At 39.3% G+C, this 17,114-nt stretch overlaps 1 protein-coding gene across 7 annotated transcripts in view; it reads right to left on the bottom strand.

The window, feature by feature from the left end:
- Nucleotides 1-17,114, bottom strand: part of FOXP1 (forkhead box P1) — a 642,166-nt gene that overhangs the window by 65,161 nt on the left and 559,891 nt on the right. For all 7 annotated transcript variants that reach the window (XM_090283832.1, XM_090283838.1, XM_090283837.1 and 4 more), the window contains 2 exons: nucleotides 16,223-16,373; nucleotides 10,575-10,779 (listed from right to left, as the gene is read on the bottom strand). In XM_090283832.1, coding sequence (XP_090139958.1) covers nucleotides 10,575-10,779; nucleotides 16,223-16,373 — 356 coding nt within the window. The remainder of the gene's footprint in view (nucleotides 1-10,574; nucleotides 10,780-16,222; nucleotides 16,374-17,114) is intronic.

Raw genomic sequence — 17,114 nt, 5'->3', positions numbered from 1 at the left:
AACCTTAGCCCCACTCTTCCCCCTGCCCTCCTTTAGCTTTTTTCAGAACTTGATTGTGTCCACCTTTTTAGTTATGTAATTACTTGTGTGTGCTCTCTCTCTTCTGCAATGTCATCTCCATGAAGACAGACTGTCAAGCCCATGTTCCACGTGTCCTAGGCTCATAGGATCCAGAGCCTAGGACACGTGGAGCATGGGTACAGCTCAGTAAGTTTTGTGGAATGAATGCATACATGTTAGTACTGTGCAGTGGCTTCTGTCCTGTTTAGGAACACATTTTTGTTGAATCTGGACAACTTCCCATTTATCCTTAAGTTTCTCTTTAGTTCTATCTGTATAGTCCTATAATTTATTCAAATACCACTGAATTATTACAGTTATTGGTATCATTTTTTTCTAATTAAACTGCCATTTATTTCTCACACTGATCTTTAACACTAGACATCTTGTTCTTGTCATAGATATGACTCATGGAAAAATTTAAGTTGAATGTAGGGGATCCTATGTATCAGAATGTTCCCATCAGTATCTCAGATATTAAAAAAAAGAGAGCCATGAATGCTCGTCTAGGTCTAAGGTCTATTATAATAATTTCAATGCAGTTTTAGCCTTTTGGATGTAGAAACCAAAATCTCACCAGATGACTAAAATGGCTCCTCTTAAAACCAAAGACCATATCATTTACACAAACACTTTAGGTTTTTCTTTATCTTCTGCCATAACATATCTTCACTTTCAACATTCACAGCCAAGATGTAAAATATGCACACAGAACAGATTCACCTCAAAGTAGTAAAAAAAAAAAAAAAGGTAAAGAAAGAAAGGAAGGAAGAAAAAGGAAAAGAATCAACTTTGCCATTGGACTGATTTCCTTGAAGACTATAAAAGGAATGAAATCTGAAGGTCATAAAAGAGTGTATTTGTTTAGGGAAGTCTTACAGGTAGTATAAATATCATCAGATACGGTTGCTATGGGGCCTGTGTATTTACCAAACAAGAAGACAAATAGTTACACAAAAGCAGAACAACGTCTGAGTATATAAATGGAGGAGGCTTTACCTCCTGGTAAATTTTTCAAAGTGCCTTTAAAAATGCTCCTCCTTTTCACCTTATTTATGGGAAAATCCCTGTTGTCTTGATAATCCTTGTTGCAGTTCTAACAACTCTAGGGAATGTTTCACTCTCAGATCTCTGAAACTGATAATGATTTCTCTTCCTTTTACCTTTTCTCATTTTAAGACCTAAAAAGAAAAACTAACTAAATATATAAACTAACCCAACAATCCAAACTGTACACTGAAAATAGATAGAGAACAAAAGCCACAGAGTTTATAGAGGAGTTCTAGTATAGGCACAGCATCCTCAAACTAGGTTAACCCATAAATAACTACCCAGAAAAGGGTGTGTGTGTGTGTGTGTGTGTGTGTGTGTGTGTGTGTGTGTGTGTGTGTGTGTGTGTGTGTGTTTTGTGCACCTGAATTATACCATCTGCTTCTAAAAATGAATCAGGGGAAAAGGAAGCCTCTTCTGGAATTTCTTAGTTGAGTGTGTGGAACGTGTGTGCATGTTGTAACCATGAAAGAACATCCCTGCAGAGGCTGCTCTGATTGGAAGCCTCCTCTTCACACTACATTGAGCATAGTACCCAGCAGGCTGAGCCCGAAGCCTTTCTGTGAATGGGACAGGCTGCCATCTGGATGAAGACACTGACAAGCTGGACGAATCCTGGCGTTGTGTGCCCAGGGGATGGTCCCATATTAACACCACCTGGGCTGTGCAATCATGCTCTGTATGTTAGAAGCACCGAGGAGCCCATCAGGGTGTTATTTTTGAGTACACACAAAAAGGAAAATTACAGTTAAGAGAATTCTCTGGCTAGCATATCTTTTGCTCGATTCCCAAAACAGTTTCCCAAAGGAACAGTTATCTTCTTTATTCACACGGGCAGAATGACAAGCTGGAACACATATTAACAATTTCCCTTTGTGAGCTTCCACTATTGTTTTAATGAGGAGAATATACTTTATTAATATACTTACGCTTTGACTGGTTTCAAAGGGAGTGGAATACAGAAGTCTAGGATGGATGTGCATATGTAGCACATGCATCTGCATTACCCAAGGGAGCTGACTAGTGTATGGGGGCTCCTCAGAAAGAGCTGCACGGCTAGGCTGTCGGGTAACACCAGTGCAAAGGCATCTTTGCAAATCTTGAAAAAGAACACAACTTCCATTTAAGCCTCATGCAGAGAGGTTCCCCCTCATCGAACCCATTATCGGCCTAAGAACACGGGACTCTTACTTGTCACTGAAACAAAAACAGAGTAATGCTAGGACTTTTCCAAGCCATACAACTTCTCTTCCCACTTTTGGATTAATCCATTATCTGGCAAAGAAAAGGTTCTATTCATTTAATCCAAATGGCAGAATGTGCATTTCAACAAAACTCTTAACCCAGCACAAGGAAAAATGCCCCCCAGAGTTCCCAAAAGACTGGTCCTCGCTGTTCCTATGATGTACGCTTTCCTTCACACTGTTGGTGTAGAATAAACACTGAGAAAACTAATGTATGTTTAGGAGGAGGGGGCACAGGCCCTTCCACACAGGTGCAAACTCCTGTAAAATGGCTGGGTACCAACAAGGGGATCTGGTGGAAAAAACCCTAGCAGCAAGAACAACTCATCAGAGAAGAGGATCTCCCCTACACAAAGAGAGGAACTGAAGGTTCACATATCATTGTGGGGAAAGCTGATGGTGGGACGTGAAATAGCCCATAGTCAAGATTCCTATTATATAGTATCCCAAGACAAATATCAAAATCAAATGCATTTAAGAGAAACATAAAATGAGCATGACTCTCCAGAGCAATGATGTCATTTATTGGAAAGTATGTATCATTTAAACACAATAAGTAGAAAAAAATTATAAAGTCTAATGATGGTATGTTATGGTAAAAAGTACACAACAGCCCTAAGAGAATAATGACTGAGTTTTTTCTTTTAATCATGACACAAAGTAAACAGTCAAGAAAATCTATAACCTGATCCTTTATGGAAAACCAATATTTTAAAGATTTATTCGCTTTGCACTCCCTACATGCGTGAATGATAGGAGGTGATACAGCATCATGCCACATTGCAGAGAGAACCTTATTTTCTCCTTCTAAGAACCAGAAGCAACTGGTTATAAGCAACAAGACAAATGCACCACAGCTCTTCATAGCCTTACAGCAGCACATTGAGGGTACAAATTGTTGACTAGCTCCCAGATGCTTCTTTCTGACATAAGCAGAATATTTTTGTCCTACGCAGGCCATTTCCCAAGCAGACAGATGAGGGACAGGTGACACTATGAAGTGTCGGCTCTGGAGTAGGAAGAAGCACCTATATTTTAGGCCCCTGAAACTGGCCATACTCCCTTCTCTTTCTGGTCCCCTACACCTAACAGGACACTCCAGGCCTGCTCTTTCCACACTCCATTGCTGCTCACCTGACTTAGCTCTGTGTAAAAAAGATGAGGGTAGAAAAATTGGCAGCAGGGAAGCTCCTGGGGCTTCTCCCAGACTATGGCTGAGCAGGTAGGTTTGTCCTCAGGGTAGGTCTTTATCCCTGAGCTTCACAGGCTGTAAACTGCAACCCAACCATCTAGGATGGAGCCTCAGTGGTTCCAGCCTGGGAACCACTGGGCTATGGTAGACACTGCAAGGATTTGAGGGTCAGGGAGACCTTGGTTCCAGTTTCTGCCTGGTTTCCAACTAGTTGTGTGGCTTCTTCAAGTTATAAAATCATTCTCAGACCCACAATACCATTTGTACAAAAAAGATAGTAAGTAGCCCATAGGGTTATTGTGAGGCTTAAATGGGAAAATGAGTAGTATCAAAGCTGGTGTCAAGTCCTTTATATATGTGGCCAGCACAAATTAGTAGTTCAATAAATGGTGGCTGCCTTATCATCACCATCATATGCCAGCTCTTCGCTCCTTCCAGCAATGCTCCCTCTACTTTTCTGTCTCACACAAAAAAAGGGAAGCCACTAGATTTCAAATTTTGCACAAAAAAACCTTTTACTTCCCAACAGTGCCCAAACCAAGGTGACCTGAATGAACATGCCAATTGCATTCCTTCTCGTGGTTAAGTATGCATGCCACAGCCCTGGGTTTGTGTTACAATGCAGATCGTGACTCAACAGTGCCGGGGGGCCTGGCACTCTGCATTTCCATCAAGCCCCAAGTGATGCCCGAGTAGCTGAAGTTGCGTAGCAAGAACCTAGCGTACGTATGACAAACACAAATTCCCATGCCTCATTAGATCAGTGAAATCCAAATCTTTATGGCAGAAGCCTAGGAAGCTATATGTTTTAAAAAAATACCTGTGAGAATATCATCAAGAAATCTGAGAAATGTGGTCTTATTAGTTAAGGTTAGGAGTTGGCAAAACATTTTTTCAGTAAATATTTTAGTCTTTGTGGGCCACATGGTTTCTGCTACAACTGCTCAAGCCAGGCACTATAGCGTAAAAGTAGCCACAGATAATGTATAAATGAATGAGCATTGCTGTGTTCCAATAAAACTTTATTTACAAAATAAACCTTTATTTACCAGGCAGTAGGTCAGACTTGGCTGGTAGGTCATAATTTGCTGACCTCTGTTATAGATCAATTGCCTCAACACATACTGGCAGAAGATAGCAGCAACAAATCTGAGGACAATTTGGTACAATTTGATTGCGATTCTCAAAATGCTCTAATGGGAAATGAAGATTTATGGTAACCAGTGTGTTCAAATACTTCAAATCAAAAGAAATACAAAAGAAATCATCTGTTTTTCAAAAACAACAACAAAAACCTTGCTATGAGGAAGCGCCAAACAGAACAATGAGAAGTAGAACCTATTGCATAACTATCTGGCTAAAAAGGCCCTAAATATAAACATATACAAAGCTTAAGGCCTTGTGAAACTAGAACAGTTCTGAAAGCAAACTTCTAGAATTTTATAAAATAAACCAAATGCGCCAGTATTTTTATCCATCAACACAGAATTTAGTTTAGAAAATAGAAAGAAAAAAGAAAAAAGAACCAGGCCTATTTCAGAGTCCCTTGCCTTTTGAAAATAGTGAGGCCTGGTAAACTCAAAAGTTATTGTTACATAGTCAAATACATGGCAACATGTCCAGAGGCCACAAATAAAAAACAGAGACTGTGTATCAAGTGAAACTGCCTCATGGTACACTAGCCAAGCAAAGGCCTTCAGGGGCTACTTGAAAATAGCTGCCAACTGCAGGGTGTAGAAAATGCAAGAAACTGGAATGCACAGCACTGCGTCAACAAATGAGAATGAAAAATGAGAATGAAAATGCAGGGAGGAACGCGTGAGTGGACAAAGGCAGCTTAGACCTCAGAGAGAAAGGGGCCCAATTTGGTCCCCTGACTCTGAGAACAATATGACAGCTGCAAGGAAAAGAGTCTGTATAACTGTGATCTTTCCAGAGTTTAAAGAAACCTCTTCAGCCGATGCTTAAGGAAGCCTTGGAAGCTCTTCTCCTAGAAGAGCTATGAATCTGAGAAATATTCAAGTTATAAAACACCCACCAATGGTGGGTGAACTGAAAGCAAAAATCTGTGAAGGAACACACACACAAAAGGAGTATTTCTAATATGTACTGCACAGGACAGCTGAAATAGAATAAAGACCATATGATGTATTCAACGAAGATATGTAAGATTTATAAGGCAGGAAGGAAAGTGAGGATATTTTTAAAAGAGAGAGAGGCTTGTTTTGCGTTTGCCTGTGTACAGATCTTGCATGGGGTTCATTTTTGCTTTTTATATGCTATTTCAGACTGTAAATAATTTATATTTTGCTAATCCTACCCACCCTCTCTCCCTTGATGAAAGGCCTAGTAAATATCTGTGTCTAAGTTAAAAGAGGAAACTGCTATTTTCTCTTAAATGTTCTGATTTGCACACAGTAGGTTACATGAATACATGTGTTCAATTGATTTTGAATTAAATTTAAAGAAGATTTTAGGAACATTGACTTTAATTTCTCATAATTAAGTAGCTATGTGATGTTAACGACAAGGATACATTCTGAGAAATGCACCGTTAGGTGATTCTGTTGTTGAGTGAACATCACAGAGTGCACTACCACACACCTAGATGGTATAGCCTACAACGCACCGAGGCTACATGGTATAGGCTATTTTTGCTCCTAGGCTACAAGCCTGTACAGCATGTTACTGAACAAAACAACACAAGATTAAATCAAGCACAAGAAAATTATGCAATAAAGGCGACACAGTCTGAGACGTATGAAGCTGCTGTCAGAGGTTTGGGTAAAATGGCCTACTGTTTTACAAGATTAAAAACTACAGCATAGTAAATACATAAACCAGGAACAGTCAGTTATTAGTATGTACTCTACATAATTGTATATGCTATACTTTTATATGACTGGCAGCACAGTAGGTCTGTTTACATCAGCATCACCACAAGAATGTGTAATGCATTGCGCTGTGACATTATCACTGGACAGAAATTCTTCAGCTCCATTATGATTTTATAGGGCCACTGTCCTATATGCAGTCCATCAATGACTGAAACGTCATTTGGATGCATGACTGTATTCACTTCTAAGCTGAATGGAAACTTCAAGTACTGTTCTATAAACTGTAAGAGAGACTTGATTTTGGATCTTGGATTTGCCACTAACCAGTTCTGTGACCCTATGTCAGTTATTTAATCTCTATGACTCAATTTCTTCTTCTGTAAAATGGATATATAATCCCTACTGCTTCCCAGGGGTCATGTGGATAAAATGAGACATCACTCCAAAGGCAAGAGTATTGCCAGTGCTTGGCACAGAGAAAGAACTGATTAAATGTGAGCTCCCTTCCCTTTCCCTAATGCACTATAACATAATATGATATTTAGAATTTTAATTTAGGCAATTACTTAAGTAGTAATTGCTATTTGTATTTACTTAGCTGCTTTGATCCAAGAAGCTCCAAGGGCTTTACTAAATATAGCATTTTAAAAAATGTTTCATTTGCATTCTGTTGATTTTGTTTACCCACACCAAAACTTGGAATTTCCTAAAGCAAGATAGGCAGACAAGTTTAGAAAACAAGATAATATTCTCATGTTTACAGGTAGCATAGGTTTGAGCTTTGTCATTTACCTAAGAAACCACAAGTCCCTGACAGTAAGTCAGGAATGTCCTTTTTCGTCTGTCAGCTCCATTCACTGTCTGCCTCTGAACCCACCTCTCCACTCCTCCTCTCTCAGGCACTGTTGACAAAGGTACGTTTACTGCATCAATGAATTTATATATAATCAGCACAATAAATGTGATTAAATTGTCGGAAGAAAATCAAAGCATGAAGCACGGCACCAGTCCTGAATTCTGATGATGCTGAATGTCCGTGAATGCACAGGGACAAGATATTAAGAAGCCATGATCTGGGTGTAAGTATTGCCTCCCGAATGACATGGGCCGCTCATCCTGTCACAGTGCTGAATACTGAGAGATGTGTGGACCCTGCGCAACAGGGAAGTGGGTTCCTTTCTATTGGTAATCTTTACCAAAGTGTGTTTTTTCCCTTCTCTACACTCAGGGGTTTACCCTGAATGATTTAATTATAATTTTCCTTGTGTAAGACAAATTAAAGAGGAGAGTGGGAGTGTCGTGCCAAGTGCGTTATTTATCTCCATAACAGATTGCGGCTCACCAACCCCCAGAGCTTCTGGTGCAGCGGCAGCGAGCAGGAGCCCGCAAAATACATGCCAGGCTGGGGAACACGCAGCCAGCAGACTGAGACACCTCGCTACCCCCAAAACAAAATCCCTCACAGTACTACCTTTTTCCAACAAACGTTCACATTGAGTGCTCCCAATCCTTTCAAAAAGAATTTTTAACCTAAGATTAGAGTTTGAGGGACTAGGTTATTATTATTCAGAGTGGCAGGGGCTCTGGCCTGCTCAGATATTACTCAGGAAAATGGGGGGAAAGAGTATTACCCAGCTAGGGATGGAGAGTCTGGAAAACATGTTCACAAATGCATGTGAGTCCTAGGCAAGCCTTCTCCAAGGGACTCCTGAGAAATGATAGCTCAGGAACTGAGAACCTATTTTTATTTTTATTTTATTTATTTATTTATTTATTTATTTATTTATTTATTTATTTATTTATTTATTTATTTATTGAGAACCTATTTTTAGAGTGATAACTTTCTGATCATTTTCCACTATTTAAACAGAACAGCAAACACAACTTTAAAATTAACCACAGCAAGGTAAAACCGTATAATATTCATTCATTGTAAGTACCTACATATACATGGTACTTGAATTTTTAACTATCAGTTCTGTAAGTTTATAACTTTTGAATTATCTTCTACCTAAGGTGCTCATTTGCTTATTTGCTACAATCAGTTAAAATGTGCTAACTGGAATTTTCTTTTAATCTAGTCATATCTAGGAATCTACTCGATAATATAAAATGAGAGATCTAATACAGAACGTAGTGGCATGTAATTTCACAGTTGCTGCTTCTTTGCATGGTCAATTGGAAAATTCAGCCTGTTTTTACACCCAGAGTAAGGCTCAGTAAGACCCAGATTCTTTTCTGATCCATATTCTAATTCTGACATGTAGTATACTGAAGATTATGCTCAACTTTTGTGCAGACAAATAAGGACCATTAAAAAAAAAGTCAAACAAACCTATTCTCCTGGAATTAGGCTGTCTCTTAGGTCCATTCACTTTCAAATGTGCTTTAAGACAAGAAACGGGCTATTCTTCTCCCACTTGCCTCACTGCTAATCTCTCACCTGACTCCAGATATATAACCTTCTAGGATGAAACTGAGCACACTGGATCGGAACAGGAAGAGTTTGTGTCACAGGACATCTGGGCAGGCTCCATCCACAGTGACTGACAAGCTTGCAACAGACCCCTGAAGTACATCAGTGGGCACTTTGCAGCGTCTGGGCCCCCTGCTCTGCCCGCGGATAACAATGTAGTTCAGCACTTTGCAGTAAGTGGAGGCACCAGCCTGAGGACCACAAAACAAGTGCAGGAAAGGACAACACCCCAGAGCCTTCTCTTTGAAGCTATGTAAGGGTTAGTCTTTTTTTTAAATAACAAAAGCATTATAAAAGATTAAAAAGCAAACGCTAAGACTGGTTCCAGACACACCAATCTATCCTAACTGGAAACAGCAAAAGCCACGTTTGGTCCAGTGGTTCCAAACTGGTTTTTACTGTCCACCATTCCATTCTTCAAACTCTTCTAAACCAGTAAGTTTAAAGCATCTTTTAGTTCTTCTTTGTCTTCCACAGAAACTCCACACTGATCTTAAAAGGGTAGTTTCAAGTTTTGGTTAAAACATATATAAATCTCATTTCGGGAACCTGTCATGAGTTTTGCACTTGAATGTGATACATACAACCACATACATGTATTCAGATAATGCTTTGTATGATTACTAAGCTCTACATGAATAAAATGCTGCTGGCATAAAAAAATACAAATCTAATTAAACCAGTGGGCTTCCTTATATTTGACATTTCAAGAAATGAAATTATATTTGTAATTGCTTAAGTGAAAAAAATAATTAAAAAACTTTCCCTGAGTCACTTTTATTAAAACACAAAATGTAAAATTTGTTTTTCCCATGGAAATGTCACTGGACTCTCACAGATTACTTCTAAGGTATCATCTAGCTGTAGAAGCTCTGCATTATGAAATAGTAGGAAATGGTTTAAAAACAGTAAATTTAAAAACTTTAAAAATTTTAAGAGCATTATATGTATAGTCTACTTTTGAAAAGCATTTAAGAGCAGCATTAGTGCTTCTGGGAGCTAAGAAGCTTCATTTTCTCAGAACTGTGTGCTCACATAATGGCTCTCTACAACAACCTTAGCTTTAACATCCAAATGAAAGCTCAGGGTGATTTCAAGTATCAAATCTTAACTCCCAAATAGAAATACAACAACTGAAACTAAAGAAGGGGTGCTGTGTATGTTTGGGTGTGTATACACACATGGGCCCCATCCATCTCTCCATCCTTCAAACCTTCACCAAGGGTTTACTTTTAAAAAGGCCATGTGCTCTGGGGACACAATGATGAAAAAGATGGGCTCCCTGCTTTCAAGGAGGGCAGTGGACAGTAGTGTAAGTTATGTTTTTTCTCAAACCATAATTCAAAATTGTCCACAACAGACACTGCCATTTTCTTAGAAGGCGTTTAGAGCCAAGGAAATGCTTGTTATGAATGAGTGCTTGGCAGACAGAGTAAGCCTGGAAGCCTTGAAATCCAACCCATCCAATGAGAAACCAGAAGACTGCCTGGGTTCCTAAGTTAGATCGACGACACAAGTGCTAATTCCATATTGAAAGGTGAAAATAATTAGATGCTTCACATCCAAACAATACCGAATACACTTGTAAGTAATTATATGCACACTCACGTCATATGGAGCCAATTAGGGATTGTGGAGAGATGGGAAGGCACGGCCACCGCCCTCCCACCCAATGTTAAGACATTTGTGGACACATCTCAGTGGCCCATTCCTACCTTTCCCTTTTGGGAGTGTGGACTGAGAGCTGTCCATTGGTAGAGGCATGTGGGTTCATTATTAAGGAGGTCTTGGAAGGTGCAGAGGAAGAGACACATGTCGTGGTCAGATCCAAACTGCTGTGATTGTTGCCTGTGGTTTCTTCTGCAGTATGAGCACTCGTCACTTCTTTCCAGAGCTGCTGCAGTTCAGTTGGAATCATGCCTGAAACAAACAAAATGGATAATTAAATCAATTAACAGCCAATTCTGTCCTCTTCAAACAGTAATTAAATCAAAGAGTCAGTAAACAAAGACTAGCGTTAGGGGGAGTTTTTGGTATATGCAGTTTTCTTTCCTCCCAACTAAAGCACATAATAGTAGTAACAGCCCTGTCCTCCCCTGAGCACAGGTGAAGTATTCTCATCAAAAAACAGCTACTCTGCCAAGACAGTATGCCTCCATCCAAACTTTGGTTTCTGGATTTGGGGGGAGAAAAAAAAAGCAGATAGATGTTAGGTATTTTTAGACACAAAGAAGGGCTCAAAATAAATTTGTTCAACAATACTATTATGACAACATGAACCACAAAATGAATAATTTTTGTGCTTAAGTCTTAAATGATGACAAATAGCTTTGTTATTAAATATAGTTTTTATTAATCACTTTTAGACATAAATTATGAATTCATATCATCTTCCTGAAATGCTTTTCAACTTTTAACAGTCAAATTGATTATACTATGATTATTTCATTAACACACCTATCTTCCTCATTAATTTTGGTTTCTAGTACCACATGCTTAATTGATGGATGTGTCTACTGAAAAACAGTATAACTTTTTACACAAGTTACACTGTTATCACTGTCATTTCTTAGATCAATGCTAATGAATCACTGCAGAATAAAATGAAAATGTAAAGTTGGAGTAATAAACTTCTCATTTTTTAAGGGGGTCAAAATGGACATGGGTCTTGAGGAGTAAGGGTCCACCTGTATTTTAAATCCCCAAGAAGAGATACAGTCAGTATGCGCATCTCACTACTGTGGTCTCATAGTCTTTATTCTGGTGGCATGCCTCTACCGCCCAGGATTACCAAAACCCTACCTCAATGCATACATGCACAGGAGAAAAATAGCCTACATGGCAACTAACAGCAAGCACAACTTCCTTTGAGAAGACACCTAAGAGGGATCACGAGCCCTGTCCATCAGAAGGCAATCCCACAACAGCACTGGACGTCTGGGCTGCAGTTCCTGGTTTCAGTCAACTGACACAGCCATGTAAAAAGCCGGTCATTTTCTGACTATACAGCAGCAACTGAAACAGGCATGTTTCTTACCAAATCTAAGGTATTGAATTTAAAAAGAAGGCTGTGTGCATTATATTCATTTGAAACACATAATAAAAAATGCCAAGGTCTAAATTTAATTTATTTTTGTCATTTAGAATACAATGGATAGATAATCATCTCAATGTGATCAGCCAAACATCTTTACTTTGCTAAACTGTTAAAGATTTTAATTATGCTAGCATTGGAGAGCACTGGTCTAATGAGGCGATGGACTCCAGAGAATCCGAGTGGTTAAGAACTGTGAAATGAGTCTGATAGGATTTTTTTTATATTCACCGTGGATCGTTTGCATATCAAAGAGGAGTAAATTATTGCACAGCAGACCAATAACCTTCTCCGCCTTCCTGAGAGGAGCGGTAACAAAAACAGTTGGTCTCTTGTAATGGTTCTCCACAAAAATGTTCAAATGCTGAAGGATTTGCAATTAATATATATTATAAAGGCAGCTTCAAATGATACATTAAGTGGTCAGATATTCTCAGAACACATCCTCAACAGCAAGTCAGTTTTCTTCTTCCTTCATAAAAATCAAATGCCAATTATATTTTGATGGATTTTGTCCCAAATGAGCATTTAGTTAGTAGGCATATTCAATTATTACTTGTCCTTTGAAATTAAACCTCGGAGGCAAATTAAACAAAGGAAAAGGTCACTACAGAATACTGTGTCCAGTTTTGCTGCATCTGAGCTCTTATTTTCAAACACCTTGTGAAGTGACATGTGGGATGTCTTTGTCGCTAACAGGCTTGTCACTGATGTCTGCACACCAACTATTACCTGTGAATGTGGCTGACCCTAGGACCACCGGTTACTCAATTGAAATAATAGTGAATAGGCTTGCCTGTTGGTGATAGCATATTGATATAAAGCCACACAAGTCAACACCTCTTTTTATTTTCCAGGGAGTAAATATACTTGAAAAGAACAAGTAGCCTATTTTTTCACTCAAACTAACTGATTTCTGGGTCAGCTGCACGAAAGGTGGGAAGACAGGAGGAACGCCGGTTAACAGATGTCTTAGTACTTTTCTTCTGAAAAAGAGAACTTTGAAGCCTTTTAAAAAATAAAATTAAGCCTATTAGAAAAATAAATATGCTTAAAGAGAAAATTCTCAGTTACTCTCCTCTCCTTTTATTCCAATGAGTTAGTCAATCAGTTTCATCATCCACAGGGAGAAATGGTAAATAAAATAGTAACTCACTGACTGACAACACATGAACTTCTGGGTCAAATTTCAAAATGATAATTAAATTTAAGAATATTCTCATTAGATTTAGAGGAAAGCAGTCGAATCAGTTTCCTCCATCAATGCTACACATCTTGTTAGTGCTGTTAAACTGTGAGTTCCATGAATCCTATCTACCAAAGGATGCTGTTATTTGACAGCCAAGATCTCACGACAGAATTAAGACAGATAAAAGGCTAGCCACTCCTCAGATTACATGGATATCAAATTTTCAGAAACTAAGCATTTCTTACAAAATGGTAGATATGAATAATCATACAGAGTTAAATCTATTACTCAAGCAATGCATTTTCTTCTATTTATAGTTTACATTTACAAATTAAAAGATCAGAATGACATTGAACGTATATTGCTATATGGTGCTGAGAAGAATATGATTAAAGAGACCAAGGAGAAAAAGATATGTTAATTATGTAAAACAGAGAGAAGGCCTTCTAATAACCTTAAAAACAACAAAAATATGCCTCCATTTCAAAACCTTCATGGGAAAGGAAAGAGCCTTTAGGATATTACTCTCCATTCCTATACTATGATATTTATATACATGTTTTAAGTAACTTAGCCAAGGTCATGAGAAGTATGTAAAAGAATCTTCGTGATTGTATCACGAAGTGGGCATTTCCAGCTATTTTAACACATAGCCCCTGTGCCTTGTTACCTTTGTTTTTCCAGGATAACTGGCCCCTTCATTATAAAAGAAAATGCAGACACACGTTAAAAAATGTCTGTGGTGGGGACAGTTGACAGATTACTGTTCACAGAACTCAATTTTACAACCCCAGGTATCACTGGCTCAAAGACAGAGTTGATCAACCTTTTTTTGTCCTTGCACACCAATATCCAGGCGACCATGTTCAAGCAAGCAGAAAGTTGATTTAAACCTCATAATGACATCAGTTTTAAGCTATTATCTCTCTGATAAAGAAAAAAACTGTGTTGTAGTCCAACATGACTGAATTCCCAAGCCACTTGGGTGAGGGGTTAGGGGAGAAAAAAACCAAACTCCTGATTCCCCAGAAGATGGTCATGATACTGGTAGTTCAGTTCAATGTAAGCACCTGACGCCAGAAATCTATATATTTATGTTTATGTATCTTAGGCATACATAAAAGCACCCTTTAAATTTTAAATACGCATCTTCCTAATGTTGCTGGGATTATAGCACACTGCTAAACATATCAATCAATGCGGTGGCTAGTGAATTACCTACCAGTGTCTTTGATATGTTACTGCAGAGATTACACTTCATGCATCACCACACTCATTTTTTTCACATTACACATGAGCTTGTCTTGTCACTGCCCAATTGCCCTCTTTTGGACAGCTTAACTGATGTACTACAACAATGAACCTTAGTGGGCAAACGAGGAGTAGAGGGAAAAGATGAGAGGTTGATGCCTGAGTCCAGTGGATATGTCACAACAGCCTGCAATGTTTCCAACAATAAACCCGAAGTTGCAATTAATGCACTGCACATTGTAACATTTTATAAGCACAACAATGCATTAGCCAATGTGCCCTTTCTTTTCCCCTGGTATTACAAAATCTTCTCTTTTGACAGCAACGGGGATGCTGACTATGTATCAGGCTGCTGAGCAGTAATGGCAGAATGGGGAGGAGGGACAAGAGGAGTTAGAGGAAAAACCCCTGGTCTTAACAGTAAACACATAGTCAAACAAACAAAACAATTCCCAGATGGGACAGAAATTGGGTGTGGTTGATTCGAGAGAGAAGATTCAAAGGCAGATGTGCTTCACTGTTCCACCTGACACCAATAGTTTATGACTAAAGGACCATGCCTTATGCAACATGAAGGGTGAAGGAGGTTCCCCATTTTCAATCCTTGTCACCAAAGGCTTTAGCTGCCAGCCACCCTTTAAGGCACATGTATACATATTCAAATGCATTAGAATTGAAAGGACCGGGCACTTGGAGAAGACAGTGAAACCTACTGCAGTAAGTACAGGACAGGGAGATGATTTCACAATGCAGAATAACACTTTCTTCTCTCCTTCTTCCTGGTTCTGAATAATCCGTTTGCATTCATATTACACATGTGAAAGTTAATGTTGCTGAAACCAAGAGGATGTCTTAAAAACAGCTAGAGTACTTATTTGTTTTTCATGCCCAACATACACTGGAATTTTCAAAAGAAAAATTTAAATCTATGAAATCTTGTTATTTTTTGAAGAACCCCAGTTTTTGAAGTAGACCTAGAGATATAAATGCTACCTACTCTGATTAGTGTAGCACTAACTTACTCAAAAATCAACAGTCAGATGAAGGTAAAAGAGAAAGGAAAAAGAGAGAGAAAAAGTCAACAACAAACTCTAATTTTTGTAACTGAAAGAGCTTTTTTTTTTTCCATCCTCACTTGAGGACAAGCTTACTGATTCTAGAGGGAAAGGAAAGGAGAATGAGAGGGACAGAAACATCGGTCAGTTGCCTTTTGAACAAGCCTGGACCAGGACTGAACCCACAACCTAAGCATGTACCCTGACTAGGAATCGAACCCACGACCTTTTGGTTTATGGAACAATGCCCAACCAACTAAGCCATGCTGGCTGGGGCGAAAGAGTTTATTCTTAAATGTTTACACAAAAATAAACCTAAATCTAGCCCTAGATATAAAAAAGTGGCATTTATAAAGTATTACTAATTTAAAACAAGTTACATGACATGGGATACAGCTTAATATGACTTAAAAAAAAAAAAAACCTTCAAGAAAATTCATTTGTGATTGCAAAAAGAAAATGCTAGATCTGATTAGAATGCTCAGTAAATTGAGTAGTACGGTTTCCTCCCACCGTAAAAATGTGCACCAGCGGAGCCCTGGGTTAAGCCGTCAGACCACCCTACATCTGAACTGTGGCGTCAACGAGCACTACGTACGACTTCTCCAAAGGTCCATCATGCCCTTTCTTCTACTTCATCCAGCTTTTCTGCTAATCTGTGTGTGCGTGCTTTGGGTGGACGTTCCTCAGCGATGAGCTGGAACTCACCATGACATACCCTGGCACCTGTGCCCAGTCCCCCAGAGCAGTATGCCCTAGATCAGCAGTACTCACCTTGAGTGAGAGGCTGGAGGGGCAGTGTGGGCTGGCCTGGCTGCAGCGTGAGGAGGCCTTGGCGCTGCAGGGACAGGAGGTGCTGCTGCTGGAGCTGCTGCATCTGCAAGAGCTGCTGCTGGAAAGCGAGCTGCTGGGGAGCCACCTGCTGCTGCAAGAGAGAGAGACCAGGGAGAAGGACATGAGACGGCACATACCTGCTGCTGCGAGAGAGAGAAGGGAAGAGAGAGCGAGACCCGCACCCCGGGAAGGTGAGATACAGAAGTCCAAAACTACTGCATTGTCCACACTGGCACTGGCACGTCTGAAACCAGTCATCGTCCAACCCTGAGAGTGGTCACTGGGGTCGAGTGGAGGCTCTGTATCCCAACTGGTGTGTAAAGAACTGAACACCTCACCTCTGAAGCCAGGTGATGAGTGGAAGCAAGCCTGCCTGCTGTGCTCACACAGGAAAATAACTCATCAATCGTGTTAGCTTTTCCTACAGTTGGAAAGCCCTAAGTTTTGTAGTCAACATGTGAACTGCTCAACTTTGAAATCTTTAATTAGACAAACTAGAAAGAATACCGCAACACTCCACTGTAGACGGATTGAACTCTGGACCTCTGAGGTGTATAAGAATAAGCTGCCTTCTTCCCATGCTGGGAGAAGCTTTTAACTACTCTGTTTATCACTTCTGACATAAATAAATGAGAAAAAATCAGACCTTTGAAGAAGAAAAACTTCATCTAATATTGTTAATTAGCCATGACAAACGATGAAATAACATTGTAAATCTTTCATAGAAACAGCTACTAGATTTTAATTACACACATTCATAATTTAGCAAACAACACCATACTCAACTGTGTCTCATATGAAGGACACTGTAAGCATCAGATGCTTTCACTGG

This window comes from Furipterus horrens, unplaced genomic scaffold (assembly GCF_987537825.1).
Source record: "Furipterus horrens unplaced genomic scaffold, mFurHor1.1.pri manual_scaffold_7, whole genome shotgun sequence".
In the NCBI taxonomy this organism is placed as follows: domain Eukaryota; kingdom Metazoa; phylum Chordata; class Mammalia; order Chiroptera; family Furipteridae; genus Furipterus; species Furipterus horrens.
This window is presented reverse-complemented; position numbering and strand designations above follow the sequence as displayed.